The 17,259-nt window shown below is 41.3% G+C and overlaps 5 protein-coding genes across 6 annotated transcripts; 1 reads left to right on the plus strand and 4 right to left on the minus strand.

The window, feature by feature from the left end:
• The first annotated feature begins 129 nt into the window (after nt 1-129).
• LOC108611631 (putative ATP-dependent RNA helicase DDX23) lies at nt 130-3,103 on the plus strand. Its single transcript, XM_018004371.2, has 2 exons — nt 130-677; nt 734-3,103. The coding sequence occupies exons 1-2, from the start codon at nt 460-462 to the stop codon at nt 3,024-3,026; spliced, it is 2,511 nt and encodes an 836-aa protein (XP_017859860.1). The 5' UTR covers nt 130-459; the 3' UTR covers nt 3,027-3,103.
• An 8-nt stretch (nt 3,104-3,111) lies between these two features.
• On the minus strand, nt 3,112-6,151 carry Atac2 (Ada2a-containing complex component 2). The gene is made up of 5 exons (XM_018004372.2): nt 5,435-6,151; nt 5,220-5,371; nt 4,967-5,159; nt 3,590-4,896; nt 3,112-3,530 (listed from the first exon to the last, which is right to left on the minus strand). The coding sequence occupies exons 1-5, from the start codon at nt 5,827-5,829 to the stop codon at nt 3,175-3,177; spliced, it is 2,403 nt and encodes an 800-aa protein (XP_017859861.1). The 5' UTR covers nt 5,830-6,151; the 3' UTR covers nt 3,112-3,174.
• Nucleotides 6,152-6,441: 290 nt separating this feature from the next.
• LOC149269692 (uncharacterized) lies at nt 6,442-7,835 on the minus strand. The gene is made up of 4 exons (XM_089464786.1): nt 7,376-7,835; nt 7,139-7,286; nt 6,908-7,079; nt 6,442-6,835 (listed from the first exon to the last, which is right to left on the minus strand). The coding sequence occupies exons 1-4, from the start codon at nt 7,833-7,835 to the stop codon at nt 6,581-6,583; spliced, it is 1,035 nt and encodes a 344-aa protein (XP_089320912.1). The 3' UTR covers nt 6,442-6,580.
• An 841-nt stretch (nt 7,836-8,676) lies between these two features.
• LOC149269693 (uncharacterized) lies at nt 8,677-11,463 on the minus strand. Of its 2 annotated transcripts, XR_016269286.1 has the most exons (5): nt 11,004-11,463; nt 10,767-10,914; nt 10,491-10,707; nt 10,023-10,422; nt 8,677-9,964 (listed from the first exon to the last, which is right to left on the minus strand). XR_016269286.1 is itself a non-coding variant. In XM_089464785.1 (4 exons), exons 1-4 carry the CDS (start codon nt 11,461-11,463, stop codon nt 10,207-10,209), a joined length of 1,041 nt encoding a protein of 346 aa, XP_089320911.1. In that variant the 3' UTR covers nt 8,677-10,206. The 2 variants fall into 2 exon arrangements, 1 of the variants encoding a protein (XP_089320911.1); XM_089464785.1 differs by having other exon boundaries at nt 8,677-10,422.
• A 1,423-nt stretch (nt 11,464-12,886) lies between these two features.
• Nucleotides 12,887-14,265, minus strand: Tengl1 (Testis EndoG-Like 1). Its single transcript, XM_018004374.2, has 2 exons — nt 13,927-14,265; nt 12,887-13,859 (listed from the first exon to the last, which is right to left on the minus strand). The coding sequence occupies exons 1-2, from the start codon at nt 14,089-14,091 to the stop codon at nt 13,086-13,088; spliced, it is 939 nt and encodes a 312-aa protein (XP_017859863.1). The 5' UTR covers nt 14,092-14,265; the 3' UTR covers nt 12,887-13,085.
• Between the last annotated feature and the right edge of the window lie 2,994 nt (nt 14,266-17,259).

Below are 17,259 nucleotides of genomic sequence, written 5' to 3' on the forward strand. Positions count from 1 at the left end.
CCGAGGCTCCAATAACACAGCTGGCCGACGCCATTAATAATGAGACAGTATTTAAATACTCAAATGGAGTATTTTGAAGAAGCTCGAGAACGGTCTCACTATCGAATAGTATGAGAGAGAGAGAGAGAGAGTGCGAGACACGAATAACTAGGGGTTACAATTTCTGTATTCTATAAAACTGTCTAATATTTATGTACTTTTAGAAAATTTAAAATAATTCGTTTTCATTAAAAAAGAATGTAATTGTTTATGAAACTTATTTGTTGTTTGTTGCCTACATAAATTCGCTTCCTTCATGCATCAGTCGGCAGTCACTGTGACTTGTGTTTACTCACGACTGCACCGGTGCGCTGTGGCACCGCTCATCTCTAATTTCCACACTCTGCTGTTTTTGTTGTTCTGTTTTACCAAACGTTTAGCTGCGAAAAATATTTCTTTTTGACGCTATTTATTTGTGAAATGGTGAATGATAAAAAGCGACGTTCGCGCTCCCGGGAGCGTTATAGAGACGAGCGTGGCGTAGCCACAGCCGACAGAGATCGGGAGCGTGAGCGAGAGCGCGAACGGGAGCGGGAGCGACAACGGGACAGAGATATGTCGAGGCACAGAGAGCGTGATGCGCGCGACAGACAAATCGACAGAGAAAAAGATCGGCGACAACGACGATCCCGCTCCAGGTAAGGTAAATAAGTTACAGAGAAAAGTATGTGATAAATCATAAATCCATTTGCAGGGAGGACCGTGCCAGACGTAGTGGACGCTCACCGGAGCGTCAGCGTCAGGTGCGTGAAAGGTCGCGGGAGCGTGGATCACGCAATGGCGAGCCAGAGAAGAAGCCCAAATTGGAAAATTCTGGGACAGTGAAAGGCGAATCGACCGACCCGTCCAGTAAGTCAGAGGATGAACAAATGGATACCAAGGGCGATGGCAAAGTAAAGAAGGAACCTCTATCGCTGGAGGAGTTGCTGGACAAGAAGAAACGCGAGGAAGAGGCGCGCAGCAAACCCGTTTTCCTTACAAAAGAGCAGCGAGCCGCTGAGGCGCTGAAGCGTCGTCAGGAAGAGGTGGAGCGCCTGCGTGCCGTCCGAGATGCTGCACGGGATCAACTGCAAGCGAGCAGCAGCAAAACAATTACCGGCATAGCCACAGCATCTGCATCCATGCCGGTGGCCATGCCGCCGCCAGCTCCCGTAAAGCCGGAACGTCGTGATCGTGGAGGAGATCGAGGTGAACGTGGCGGGGATCGGGATCGCGATAAGGACAGCAAACGTGTTGATCTAACGCACAAGGATAAAGAAAAGGAACTGGAAGCCATACGCGAACGTTATCTTGGCATTGTGAAAAAGAAGCGACGAGTGCGCCGCCTCAACGATCGTAAATTCGTCTTCGACTGGGATGCGGGAGAAGACACCTCCATAGATTACAATAACTTGTATAAGGAACGCCATCATGTGCAGTTCTTCGGACGCGGCAATGTGGCTGGCATCGACATTAAAGAGCAAAAGCGCACACAGAGCAAATTCTATGGCGATCTGCTGGAGAAGCGACGCACCGAAGCCGAAAAGGAACAGGAGAAAGTGCGCTTAAAGAAGATGAAGCGCAAGGAGGATAAACAAAAGTGGGACGATCGCCATTGGTCCGAGAAGGACAACGACGAGATGACCGAGCGCGATTGGCGCATCTTTCGTGAGGACTATAACATTACCATTAAAGGCGGCAAAATACCCAATCCCATTCGCAGCTGGAGCGAGTCCGGTTTTCCGCCTGAAATCATTGAAATTATCGATTCAGTCGGATACAAGGAGCCGACGCCCATCCAGCGACAGGCTATACCCATTGGCTTGCAGAATCGCGATATTATTGGCGTTGCCGAGACTGGCTCTGGCAAGACTTTGGCGTTTCTTATACCATTGCTCTCGTGGATTCAGTCACTGCCCAAGATCGAGCGTTTGGAGGATGTAGATCAGGGTCCTTATGCAATTATTATGGCGCCCACGCGTGAATTGGCCCAGCAAATTGAGGAGGAGACAATCAAGTTTGGCCAGCCGCTGGGCATACGCACTGTGGTCGTCGTTGGTGGTTTGTCCAGAGAGGAGCAGGGCTTCCGCTTGCGTCTGGGCTGCGAAATAGTTATCGCCACGCCTGGTCGTCTGATTGATGTCCTCGAGAATCGGTATCTGGTGCTCAATCAGTGCACCTACATTGTGCTCGACGAAGCAGATCGCATGATTGACATGGGTTTCGAGCCGGACGTACAAAAGATTCTGGAATATATGCCGGTTACAAATTTAAAACCCGACACGGAGGAGGCCGAGGATGAGAAGAAACTAATGGAGAACTTCTACACAAAGAAGAAGTACAGGCAGACGGTGATGTTTACGGCGACAATGCCGCCAGCTGTGGAGCGTTTGGCACGCTCCTATTTACGTCGTCCGGCCACGGTGTATATCGGTTCTGTGGGTAAGCCGACGGAGCGTACCAACCAAATCGTTTACATGATGGGCGAGAATGACAAACGCAAGAAGCTCATGCAAATCCTGTCGGCCGGCATTGAGCCTCCAGTGATCATATTCGTCAACCAGAAGAAGGGCGCCGATGTGCTAGCCAAGGGATTGGAGAAGCTTGGGTACAACTCGTGCACGTTGCACGGTGGCAAAGGTCAGGAGCAGCGTGAATATGCACTGGCAGCGCTTAAGTCTGGGGCCAAGGACATACTGGTGGCAACTGATGTCGCTGGTCGTGGTATCGACATCAAAGACGTATCGCTGGTCATCAATTATGACATGGCCAAGTCCATTGAGGACTATACGCATCGTATTGGACGTACAGGTCGTGCGGGCAAGACGGGCGTTGCCATATCTTTTGTTACCAAGGACGACAGCAGCCTGTTCTACGACCTAAAGCAGTGCGTCACAGCTAGTCCCGTGTCCGTGTGTCCGCCGGAGCTTATGAATCACCCCGAGGCACAGCACAAACCTGGCACAGTGGTCACTAAGAAACGACGCGAGGAGAAAATATTTGCCTAAGATTTTAAGGAAAATTATATCGAAGTTTTTCTCGATAATTAAAAACAAAAGTCCAAAAGTGGACAAGAAAAGGAAAATCCATTAATAATTTTTTATCGGTTTTTATTTTTTTTAGCAACTTTTGGCTTTTGGGGTAAGCTCAGATTGCTCATCTCATTAATCGCAAAAAGAATGCATTTCGGCTCTGCTTGGAGTCCATAGGTAAATACTTGTCATAGAAATTTAGGATCACTTCCTGAATCTTGAAGCCAAACTTCTGATACAACATGACTGCCGGATTGCTGGCGGAGACATGAAGCGTAATATCCTTGGACATACAGGTCTGAATGAGATGGTAGAGCATAAAGGTGGCTATTCCAGCACGCTGCCAATTGTGGCGCACGGCCATAAAGGAAATGTACGCCTCATTGTAGCCGACATCCGGCACCAGGAATCCACATCCAATGACCAGTTTTTTATAGAGCGCAACCACGCTATAGTCCGGATAGCTGAGACAATCACTCACTGCAACAGACATGGACATTGAGCTAGGTACTAGGTCAACTGTAACTGCTCCAACTCACCATCGATACCTGGCCAGAAAACGTTCTGGAGCAGCGCATTGACTGCCGGTATATGCTGCGGGCGCACGTAGCAGAAGTCTATAGTAGAGCGGCTGGGATAGCATCGATTGACGCGATGCTGTAGCTCGCACATCAGACGCAGCCAAGGCGGACCCATACTCTGGCTGCGATATATGAACGGATGCAGGACACGCTGCGTGTAAGGCGATTCGAAAAGTTCGTATTCGGTGCTGCCGACAATGCGGGCATAGAAGGAACTGCGGTTGTTTGGATTGCCCTGCTCGAGCAGCTGATAGCGATCTAAAATTTGCGCCTGTTGCTTCGCCAGCTGCAGACGGGCACGTGCCATGGGATCTATGTGCTCATCCAGATTGAATATGGGTCGATTATGCTCCCGCTTCCACTTGCGCACGCTCAGCTTGCGGTAGAGCCGGCGCACATAGGCGGGTATATCGCTCTGGCTGTGCTGGTCGAGCATGAAAATTTTGTGCAGTTGCTGATAGAGCTGTTGCTCCTCATGTAGAGTCATTGGACGAAGCTGTTGCTGTGGACCTTCCTGATGCGAGACCGGCTCGATTGCCGTCTCCTGCAGCCAGGGCCAGTTTCGACGCGGCTGCCTTATAAAGCCGCTTGGCTTACAAGGCTCCAGATTGATGTTGCCTTTTACTTCTGTCTCCAGCTCCAGATCATCCTGCTCTTGTTTCGACTCTAGTGGCTCTTCCTTGACTTGTGACGCCTCCTGCTGTTGCTGCTGCTCCTGTGCCTGATAATTCGTCACCTGTACTATGCGCGGCTGATACGTGTCGCTCTCCTCCGTCTGCTGCTCTGTCTCCATGGGCTCCTCTTCGCTTTCAGAGCTGCTAGACGCTAGCCTTTGTTTCTGTTCCACCTTTGGCATTATCTCTGCCTTCGTTTCCGTTTGTTTCTCCATCCTCGTTTCCGTTTCGGCTGTAGTCACCACAGACTCTGTCGGCGGCAAGACAAAATTATGTTCCAGGTCAAACAGGCCGTTACCGGGCGTTTCCAATGGTACTTCGAGCGGCGCTTCCAGCAGCGCATCTGACATGAAAAAGTCCCCTTTGCAGCCAGCACCAATCAACGGAGGTGGCATAAACATGCTCAGATCATCGCCACCCAAGCTCTCGGCCAGAAAATCCATCAGGCTTGCCTGAACGCTGCTTAACGACGGTAACAATGCTGCCGGTTCTGACTCCCCTGACTGTTGCAGCTCCTCGGGCTCCTCCTGCTGCTGTGGCTCAGCTGGTTGCCCCACGATTGGGAACTTCGGTAGGCGACCCATGTACGGACTACCAAAAAGATATATTTGTTTGATTTTATAAATTTCTGTACGAAATTCTAAAATGAATCTTTGCTCACATGGCACGCGCACAGCCCTCGCTGGGTGGCGCCGGCGGCAAACCTTCTGCAATTTCCTCCGTTGTGGTATGGGTTGGTTGGATATCGCTCAGATGATCCGTGACAGATAAATCGCTGCTGCAGCTGGTTTCATCCAGTGCTGGCAAGCGACGATCCGTGCGCAGCTGCTGACGCTCTAACAGTCGCTGCTCATCTGAAAAGATATAATTCCATGAACACTTCGTACTGAGTTCGAAGTATTAAATATGTTTACATTCAGCACGCACGCTGCGTGGCGTTAAATTCGGTTTAGCCAGTCTCCACCAGCCATGCTCCAGGCACACACTGACACCAGACTGAAAATACTCTGGGCTGTTGTGGGACAAAGCGCCCGAAACGGAACCTGCCCATTGCTTGCGACGACGTCTGTTGGTTATAGTTATCAATTAGCCGTTGATTTTCATCTGCCACTAAACTAAATTCACTCACACACGTGGCTCAAAAATGTAGTTCCAGTTCTTGTCAACAAAGCTGATGATGTGCGTCCGCCAGTGAAAATATCCGTGATGGCTCAAGCCCTTCGATTTAATTGATAAATTATAGAGTGTCAGCGTCAACACTAACAGCCAGGGTATGCGCTGACGAACAAAACGCTCCTTGGGTACCACATCGCTTGCGTCTGGCTCGTTGCGTACGCATTTAATACACGTGAAATCGAAGAAGACATCACCCAGTAAATCGCCAGGCGTGCTGGCATGTGGCAGACACTTGATGTGCACGCTCTTCTCACATTTCTGGCAATCCAAATAGTTGTCATCCTCTATAGCAGCTTGGCAATAGCTACATCGGCATTCTGTATCTTCAGTCGCCTGGGAAAGCGACATGGCAAACGCTTAACAAATGTAAACAGCTTTGATGATGATAATTTGTTGCGCCGTTTTGTTGAAATGCGCTAGCGGTGTTGCCAGACTGGCAAAAATACCAAAAATTATGCCCAACGATGCTAGACACTTGCTGTACTACTTTTTTTCAGGAGTATTTATATTTTTTTTTAATGAATATGATCACCAACCATACGATGTTGGATGGTTAGCGATATGAGAATTCCAGCTACGTATTTTAGCTTCAAAGTTGTGGATAACACATTCGCTGTACAATTATTCAATCTTATGACATCGATATCGTAGCTGTGATCTTTTGTCAACTCACGGGACCAGTTGCTCATAAACGATAACTTGTGCTAATATTCTAATATTTTATTTCGGCGCAATGTGTTTTAAATTGTTTAAAAACGTTGCCATATACGATTACGTGTTTGCAATGTGAAATATGATTTAATTGCTGTGGCATAAAATATGTTTTTTGTTGCTAAGTACTCCTTAGTTCCAGGAAATGTATATGCAGAAGAAAATACATACATATGGGCGTTTCTCCAGAAAAATCTTATTGTACCGTGCGAACCCCTATATTTTATAATTAAAAATTCGTCGTATTGAAAAAAAAAAAAAAACATTTGCATTTGTTTAGCGTTTTTCAACATAATTTCAAGATAAATTCCAATTATTTTAATATTATTTATAACAAAATAAAAATGTGAATCAAAAGTCTTAGGTATGTATGATAAGCATTAGCTTATCAATCCTTGTACTGCTCATTGACAAATTTAATATACTCTTCGTCAAGAAAGCAGTATTTGTTTTGACCCACATGACGCTCATACGAAATGCGATTGTTTCTTACGCGAAATACGTAGGTTGTGTATGGACAGTCGTCATCAGCCATCAGATTCTTGATCTGGCAGAGAAAACTGTGCAGCAGTTGCAGACGCTTGTTGAATTTAGATTCATGTTTCTGCAATGGCGAAATAATTGTGTGACTTTTGGCTTTTACCTGAATACAAAAACCGTACAAATGGTTACCTTATATAATTCAGAAATTTGAATTGTTTCAATTGGTTGTTACCAGGGCTTTTTCATTGAAGTGCGCCAATCTGAGCTGCTTGATGCCGGCGAAATGGGCTTGAAAGAGCCACTCAGGTTCAACAAACTTTTCCCGTGAATAGTCGAAACCGTTTTTCATCTGACGAACTTTGGCCATTGTAAAGCGCAGCTGCTTAAGTACGTCAGGATCGTTTCTAAACGTGTATTAAGTAGTACTTAGAAAAGCTCTTTGATAGTTTGTGAAAGTGCTTACAAATCGCCAAGCGGCTCTGTATTATCCACGCCCGACATTTCAGCCGAGTAAAGTATCCTAAATATTCCCAGATGCGCGCTGAAGTTTGCATAGATTTGCTTCCGCTGGTCAAGCCTCTTCTCCACATCGGGTAGATCACCTGGCGTATCTAGGATGAAGAAATACATATATGTATGTTTTTTTTTTTTTTATTTATTTATTTTTTTTTTTTTGATATTGGAACCCTTGTAAACTTACCAACAAATAAATTCTTGCGTAGCTCATATTGATAACTTTCACGTGGTGATGGATTTTCTGCATCTTTAATAGACTTAATATAAATACAATCCTTAAAATGTATGGCCGCCAAATCTGTATTGCGGCCGAAATTAATTTCTTTTAGAGCACCACGAGCTGTGCAAATATCAAATTTTGGTCGTTGATTTTGCGACATGATGTAGTGCAATGTTTTTTCTTTCAGATAATGATCAGGATCAGATATGCTAAAGATCATATCTTGATAGCCCTTGGCCAAGTCGATTGGATACTCATCAGGGTTGGGCTGACGGTAAAAGCCAATGCCTTTTGGAGTGATAAGTATTCGTTCGTCCACGTCATATGTCGTCACGTTATGCACTTTAATATTTTGCAATTTCACGTTAATATCACTTACTATGTCTTTATAGCAAGCTACATGTACCACCGTTTTTTCTGCCATTGCAATGGATATTCTTAGGAAATTTGTATTTTCTATTTGGAAAAAGTTAATGTGTGTGTAACTTAAAAAGTTTCTGTTTAAATTTGTCAGGGAAGCTTGCTTAAGTACGCAACTTACATTGTTAAAAGGCACAGTTAAAATAAATATGTGTATGCTCTAGTGCACTGTTAAAAGACACAATCACTCAATCGTGCTCTAGTGTATAGTATCACTGACCAGAGAACACATAGACTAGACATGTAGAACAAATTTTTCTACAGCAGAAAATGTTTAGTTGGTCGACCACTTTACTTCGTATTTGCTCGGCTCGGTCGCTGGAGGTTCGAGCAGTGTGTTCTCTGGTCAGTGATAGTATACATATACACTGTAAATGAATATATCTGCTCCATTTGGCACTGTTAAAATCACCCGTTTTTGAAAATTTGTTCGCGCGAATTCATGTTGATCAACTACACGTCCACTGTTAAATCGCCAACCGTGGCGTCGCGACGCATTAACAGAGCTTTTCGTTAACATTAACTTTAACGCCACTGTTGTTTACGTAGTCGTGTGAGTCATTTAACAGTGCTCGTAAACCATTAATAAGGGGGATCCAGTGAATATTGGCATTGTATGAACAGACATGTGTCATATTTGAAATCTGAACTTGCTGCCAGGTCCATTTTTGCCTATTAAAACTATTCGTAGCGCACTCGCATTTATGTATTTTCACTTGAGCAAAGCTAACGACCAAGTGTTCAAATATATTTTATTTCTTATATTTTTTAAGCACTGAATATCTTTGCAAGTTCGTATGCGTAAGTGTGAAATGATTTTATCTTTTTGGTTTTTAGCTTTTAAATACATACATACATATTTATTAATTCTAAATATGTCAGTCACTGTAAAAATTTTAAATATACATATGTAATAAGATTTGTGATTTAACAAATTTGATAACATAGATATGAGAAATTGAGGAAAAAATGGAAAACACTTGATAAATTTGGATAGTTTCCGCAAATTACTTAGGACCCGCGCCCTCTGCCAATAACTAACAATCATAACGGCGTATCACTTAATTGACTTAATGAGTTGTCCCGTGCGATTGGCGCATCTACTTGGGTATTGACAAAGTTGCGATCGAGACCCTCAAAGAATTTCAAACCCGTCGCATTCTCAATGTCTCGCACATCGCAGAGCAGCGTATGCAGGTCGGTGTCATCATTGAGCGTTGTATTGGGCATCACATAGGCCTCCGCATACGGTGTACTATTGACTTCCTTTGGATCGATGATGATGATTTTGAAGAAGTGCGTGGGTATTGCGACAATGGTATTGTCTTCTGGCTGAAATTCCAAGTACCAATTGTTGTTCATTTCCCGTGGCAGGTAGATGGATCCGGTATATACAAAAACAATGCCGTACTTTTCGGTCATGCTGTGTACATAGTGCAGCATAGTGCAGAAATCGAAGAAGACATCACCCAGTAAATCGCCAGGCGTGCTGGCATGTGGCAGACACTTGATGTGCACGCTCTTCTCACATTTCTGGCAATCCAAATAGTTGTCATCCTCTATAGCAGCTTGGCAATAGCTACATCGGCATTCTGTATCTTCAGTCGCCTGGGAAAGCGACATGGCAAACGCTTAACAAATGTAAACAGCTTTGATGATGATAATTTGTTGCGCCGTTTTGTTGAAATGCGCTAGCGGTGTTGCCAGACTGGCAAAAATACCAAAAATTATGCCCAACGATGCTAGACACTTGCTGTACTACTTTTTTTCAGGAGTATTTATATTTTTTTTTAATGAATATGATCACCAACCATACGATGTTGGATGGTTAGCGATATGAGAATTCCAGCTACGTATTTTAGCTTCAAAGTTGTGGATAACACATTCGCTGTACAATTATTCAATCTTATGACATCGATATCGTAGCTGTGATCTTTTGTCAACTCACGGGACCAGTTGCTCATAAACGATAACTTGTGCTAATATTCTAGTATTTTATTTCGGCGCAATGTGTTTTAAATTGTTTAAAAACGTTGCCATATACGATTACGTGTTTGCAATGTGAAATATGATTTAATTGCTGTGGCATAAAATATGTTTTTCGTTGCTAAGTACTCCTTAGTTCCAGGAAATCTATATGTAGAAGAAAATACATACATATGGGCGTTTCTCCAGAAAAATCTTATTGTACCGTGCGAACCCCTATATTTTATAATTAAAAATTCGTCGTATTGAAAAAAAAAAAAAAAACATTGGCATTTGTTTAGCGTTTTTCAACATAATTTCAAGATAAATTCCAATTATTTTAATATTATTTATAACAAAATAAAAATGTGAATCAAAAGTCTTAGGTATGTATGATAAGCATTAGCTTATCAATCCTTGTACTGCTCATTGACAAATTTAATATACTCTTCTTCAAGAAAGCAGTATTTGTTTTGACCCACATGACGCTCATACGAAATGCGATTGTTTCTTACGCGAAATACGTAGGTTGTGTATGGACAGTCGTCGTCAGCCATCAGATTCTTGATCTGGCAGAGAAAACTGTGCAGCAGTTGCAGACGCTTGTTGAATTTAGATTCATGTTTCTGCAATGGCGAAATAATTGTGTGACTTTTGGCTTTTACCTGAATACAAAAACCGTACAAATGGTTACCTTATATAATTCAGAAATTTGAATTGTTTCAATTGGTTGTGTTACCAGGGCTTTTTCATTGAAGTGCGCCAATCTGAGCTGCTTGATGCCGGCGAAATGGGCTTGAAAGAGCCACTCAGGTTCAACAAACTTTTCCCGTGAATAGTCGAAACCGTTTTTCATCTGACGAACTTTGGCCATTGTAAAGCGCAGCTGCTTAAGTACGTCAGGATCGTTTCTAAACGTGTATTAAGTAGTACTTAGAAAAGCTCTTTGATAGTTTGTGAAAGTGCTTACAAATCGCCAAGCGGCTCTGTATTATCCACGCCCGACATTTCAGCCGAGTAAAGTATCCTAAATATTCCCAGATGCGCGCTGAAGTTTGCATAGATTTGCTTCCGCTGGTCAAGCCTCTTCTCCACATCGGGTAGATCACCTGGCGTATCTAGGATGAAGAAATACATATATGTATGTTTTTTTTTTTATTTATTTATTTATTTTTTTTTTTTGATATTGGAACCCTTGTAAACTTACCAACAAATAAATTCTTGCGTAGCTCATATTGATAACTTTCACGTGGTGATGGATTTTCTGCATCTTTAATAGACTTAATATAAATACAATCCTTAAAATGTATGGCCGCCAAATCTGTATTGCGGCCGAAATTAATTTCTTTTAGAGCACCACGAGCTGTGCAAATATCAAATTTTGGTCGTTGATTTTGCGACATGATGTAGTGCAATGTTTTTTCTTTCAGATAATGATCAGGATCAGATATGCTAAAGATCATATCTTGATAGCCCTTGGCCAAGTCGATTGGATACTCATCAGGGTTGGGCTGACGGTAAAAGCCAATGCCTTTTGGAGTGATAAGTATTCGTTCGTCCACGTCATATGTCGTCACGTTATGCACTTTAATATTTTGCAATTTCACGTTAATATCACTTACTATGTCTTTATAGCAAGCTACATGTACCACCGTTTTTTCTGCCATTGCAATGGATACTCTTAGGAAATTTGTATTTTCTATTTGGAAAAAGTTAATGTGTGTGTAACTTAAAAAGTTTCTGTTTAAATTTGTCAGGGAAGCTTGCTTAAGTACGCAACTTACATTGTTAAAAGGCACAGTTAAAATAAATATGTGTATGTCCTAGTGCACTGTTAAAAGACACAATCACTCAATCGTGCTCTAGTGTATAGTATCACTGACCAGAGAACACATAGACTAGACATGTAGAACAAATTTTTCTACAGCAGAAAATGTTAAGTTGGTCGACCACTTTACCAGTGTTGCCGAAACTTTTTCAGCAAAAGTAGCAAAACCGAAGGCTGAAAGTAGCTAAAAGTAGCCAACTTTCTTCTAAAATAGCTGAAAAAGTAGCAAAAAAGAAAACAGTGCCGTTTTTTTTCATAAAAAGTCAACTTTATTAATTTAATTATTATAATATCTCATCTATGACCACCAACTTGTCATTTTCACCATTGTCGCTTTTATAATTTGCCTTTTTAAGGTAGTTGGGTGGAACGCTATACTCATAGTAAAAAAAAAAATAATTCTAGATAAAAAAAGTTATCGGATGAGTTATCGAAAAAATATGATGCATGCCAAATTTCAGCTGCGATGATTCCTTCTGCCCGTTACATACTTTTTCACAAAACCATTCCCATTTTCAATGGGTTCAGGGTATAAAAACTGATAAGAAATGAATTTCGCATAACATTTTAGAAAGCTTACCTATTATATATATATATTTGAAAATAGCCAGATTTGTAGCTAATAGCTGTTTGAAAATTTGTGTAGCAATCGGACTCAAGAAGTAGCCAGATCTAGCTACAAAATAGCTGATTCGGCAACACTGCACTTTACTTCGTATTTGCTCGGCTCGGTCGCTGGAGGTTCGAGCAGTGTGTTCTCTGGTCAGTGATAGTATACATATACACTGTAAATGAATATATCTGCTCCATTTGGCACTGTTAAAATCACCCGTTTTTGAAAATTTGTTCGCGCGAATTCATGTTGATCAACTACACGTCCACTGTTAAATCGCCAACCGTGGCGTCGCGACGCATTAACAGAGCTTTTCGTTAACATTAACTTTAACGCCACTGTTGTTTACGTAGTCGTGTGAGTCATTTAACAGTGCTCGTAAACCATTAATAAGGGGGATCCAGTGAATATTGGCATTGTATGAACAGACATGTGTCATATTTGAAATCTGAACTTGCTGCCAGGTCCATTTTTGCCTATTAAAACTATTCGTAGCGCACTCGCATTTATGTATTTTCACTTGAGCAAAGCTAACGACCAAGTGTTCAAATATATTTTATTTCTTATATTTTTTAAGCACTGAATATCTTTGCAAGTTCGTATGCGTAAGTGTGAAATGATTTTATCTTTTTGGTTTTTAGCTTTTAAATACATACATACATATTTATTAATTCTAAATATGTCAGTCACTGTAAAAATTTTAAATATACATATGTAATAAGATTTGTGATTTAACAAATTTGATAACATAGATATGAGAAATTGAGGAAAAAATGGAAAACACTTGATAAATTTGGATAGTTTCCGCAAATTACTTAGGACCCGCGCCCTCTGCCAATAACTAACAATCATAACGGCGTATCACTTAATTGACTTAATGAGTTGTCCCGTGCGATTGGCGCATCTACTTGGGTATTGACAAAGTTGCGATCGAGACCCTCAAAGAATTTCAAACCCGTCGCATTCTCAATGTCTCGCACATCGCAGAGCAGCGTATGCAGGTCGGTGTCATCATTGAGCGTTGTATTGGGCATCACATAGGCCTCCGCATACGGTGTACTATTGACTTCCTTTGGATCGATGATGATGATTTTGAAGAAGTGCGTGGGTATTGCGACAATGGTATTGTCTTCTGGCTGAAATTCCAAGTACCAATTGTTGTTCATTTCCCGTGGCAGGTAGATGGATCCGGTATATACAAAAACAATGCCGTACTTTTCGGTCATGCTGTGTACATAGTGCAGCAGTCGCTCCCAGATGGTCGCATTGAAGCCGCGGCTCAGAAACGGTTTGATGTTCGACATGAAGAAGACCCGCGCCGCCTCCGATTGCTGATACAAGATGCCAGACGACGGGACTGAACGTGAGCGATGCCGCACCGCAAGATCCCGAAAGTCCCGGCCAATAGCATTTGTATAACTAGAGACATCCACACGTTCGCACATCCATTGAATAGCTGAGTTACGACGATCGAACGAGGTGACAAAATTGAACGTCTCATTTAGACTGATCTCGTTCATGCTGGGGAATCCATACTTCATAATGGAGCCCATCTGGTGCGATTCACTATCGGCAATAACATCGCAATATTCGTTGAACGCCTTCACATCAAAGATATCTAGCTGAAATATAGGTAAATCTCAGTATTAAATTCTCGGAAACAGGCTGCCCAGGGGTGGGGCACTTTACCAGGCCATAAAGTTTGCGCCGTATAAAATAGGCATGCGGATTGTGCTGTTCCAATCTCTTAATATTACGGATCACATTCTGGTGCTGATAGTAGGCGCCCAAGGCAAAGAATGTACCGGCTGTGGCAGCAACAATAGCCAGTTTACCACTTAAGGGCATGTCCATGTCCACATTTCCACCAGCTACTAGTGCAGGGCTAAGAAATTTACAAAACAAATTGAAAAAGGAAACTAAAAATTTTCGATTCGATTCTAAAGCGTGTTTAATTATTTCTCTATTAGAGATTTCTATTGAGAGTTGTAAATCAAAGTGATGTATGCGCCGGATGTATCAAAGATTATTGAATTGATTGACTGGAATCAGAACCAAAAACACAAATTTAGCTGTTGTCAAAACTATTTGTGAATTACAAAATAAAAATAAATGAAAAACTATTTTTCATATTTTTTCTAATATATACAATATTATATTATTTTATATATTTTTTAAGACTTTTACTAATTTCATTTGTGTTCCATTTCAACTTTAAACCCTCCTAAAAGTATGCTTATAAAAATAAATACATTATTATATATCAGCGTATAATGGTTTTGTGAAAAGTATGTAACAGGCAGAAGGAATCATCGCAGACCCCATAAAGTATATATATTTTTGATCAGGGCGACGAGCTGAGTCGATATAGCCCTGACCGTCTATCCGTCCGTCCGTCCGTCCGTCCGTATGAGCAAAAGGATCTCAAAAGATATAAGAGCTAGAGAGCTGAAATTTGTCATGCATACTCGTGTATACCATAGGCAGTAAAAGTTTATCATATTTTTTCGATACCTAATCCGATATTTTTATCGAGAATAATCAAAAAATCGACATTGTTTTTTTTTCTTACTTTTTTTTTTTTTTTTTTTTTTTTTTTTTTTTTTTAAGAATTCATTTATTGCGGCTTCTATCCTAGACTCTATAGCGCAGTCATCGTTAAACCTTAACCTAAATTACATTATTATTATTAATATTAATATTTACTTTTTTTTTTTTTAATCCAATCTCAACATTAATTAACCGAGTGATTTGTGTCGAAGCTGTGAGCCACAACTTGCGATCGCTTGGCAAATGTTGAAAGTTTTCGTGTAACATAATTCTTTGGTGCAAGTCTTAGCCGTGAAAATATAGTGCTGCCAACACTTTTACTGTGTAGTTGCCAACTGCATTAAGTCAATCAGAAAAGTTGCAGTCGCCGTAACCGGAAAACCCAAAGAGCGAAGCCCTTGTCTTTTGCTCTGCCACCCTCTTGCATCTACTCCGGCAGCGCAACGCCTCTCACACTCCGCCCCGAGGAAGTTTATAATAAGAGACCAGTGCAACGGCTGAATAAACCAAAAAAGGCAGCATTAAGATTTATTCGACAAATCTCGTCGCATTTTGTTATGCTTAAAAATGTTAGTTACGGATTTATAGTTTTTGGGTTCAAGTCCAAAACTTTTTCGTTGCGTCCATTGTGAAAAGTTTTGCCATTGACAGCGGGAACGAGAACTACAAAAGGATGTTGGCCAACAAATGGGCAGAGTGGGCAACTTAGGCATGTGAATGATTTGCCTACTGTTTAGCTATAGAATTTTCTACAATTTTAAGAAAGTATCAAATTGTCCTGAGGACGGTTTGATGGGGTATAGAATTTATGTATATACATGTATACATATACATATGTACATCTTGATTTTACACTAGAAAATTTCATAGAAATATAATAAAATAATAAATTAAAAATAATAAAAATATACATATATGTATGTTTATATGAAAATTAGTTTACTAATTTGGAGATTTGTAATTATATTCTCTTGAACTTATCTCCAGACATAGATTGTATTATACATAATTTATGTGTATATTAATGCTTCATGTGTACAAGTCTATCATATATAAATTATTTTCCACATATAAAAAATAAAGTTAACAACAAACGTTGAGCTTTCGCTGTGACCCTAAATAAGGTCACGTGCCAAACCGTTACTTTTCAAATTTGCGATTTTTTGCCTTTTGTTTGAAATATAATTTATAGTCGAATGCTTTTAATGACAAACGACTTTTGTGTGTAAGTAAAGCCCTAAGCTCCCACTGCTGCTGCTGCTACTGGATTCCGTTGCCTGTCCGAACGGCACTTTCCGACCCCTGTTTGCCCTCTTGTCAGTGGCACAAAGGAGCTGCGGGCAAAAGTTTTGTGACACTCCAGCGAACAAAGTTAAGAGTAAAATGCGCCAAAAGTGCAGTAAATTTTTTTTCTGGTGGGAAAGGAGGGGGACACGAAACAAAATTATTTTAATTCGCTGCGAGGCCGCACAAGTGGGTCTAGCACTTGGGTATCCAAATGCTCAATAAGTGTCCTGCAGCTGCTCTAGGGCTAGTGCTCCCGCCCAGCCACAGGCTTGCCAATTAATTCCTGTAGTCTAATTGCTGCTTCGCCCCAATTCATTAGCGTGCGCGTCAAATAAACTGAGACTCGGCTGCGCATCGGCATATTGATTGACGCCTGAAGCTGGGCTGAGGTGTGGAGGCATCGTCGTCCCATCTTAACTGCTCAAGTGCTCAAGTGCTCAAGGGTTTTTGCGGATTTTCTAATCAACGAGCCTCACGAAATTTGCATAATTGAAATGCCGCCTCACGTTCGCCAGGTGTGCCATTTCTCTTTCTCCCTCTCTCTGTCTCTCTCTCTGTGTGTGGGTCCGTGACCAAAGTGCTGAAAACTTGCCACGCCCACTTCGCCAGCAACATCGTCGACAACTCGGGCTCGGCGCCTGAGCGATTGACTTGCTAAGTGCCTGAAATTTGTCGCTTCATTTGGTGCCTCATAAATAAATTATTATGCTCCGGCGCCCATAATCAGGTGTCCCACAAATCTGATTTGAGCCAAGCAATTAGCCGATAACAGAGAGTCCCTGAGTGGAATTTTCTACTAATTATTTGTTACCCTCGGGCGCACAGCTGCCAAAAGGTGTCAAACTTTTGAATTTATTGTCGTGTAGCTAAGGGTAAAATACGACTTAGTTCAATTTGAAAAGTAAATCAGCTATCATATAAGAGCATTTAATAAGCAGATTTTTTTTTTTTTTTTTTTTTTTTTTTTTTTTTTTAGTTTACGGCCAAATTTCGATTATGCCTTAAGTCATGTTTATTATTCTATTCATATATGATACGATATATGAATATATGATATATGAATATATGATATATGAATATATGATATATGAATATATGTACGAAATATATTCAATCTGATCCCTTAACAGACTTTTTGGTATATTTATAATTCGACATTTTATATCAACAATTAATATTAAGAAA

This window comes from Drosophila arizonae, chromosome 3, assembly GCF_054131065.1.
Source record: "Drosophila arizonae isolate 15081-1271.41 chromosome 3, UAZ_ARI_1.0, whole genome shotgun sequence".
NCBI classification, from domain to species: Eukaryota; Metazoa; Arthropoda; class Insecta; order Diptera; family Drosophilidae; genus Drosophila; species Drosophila arizonae.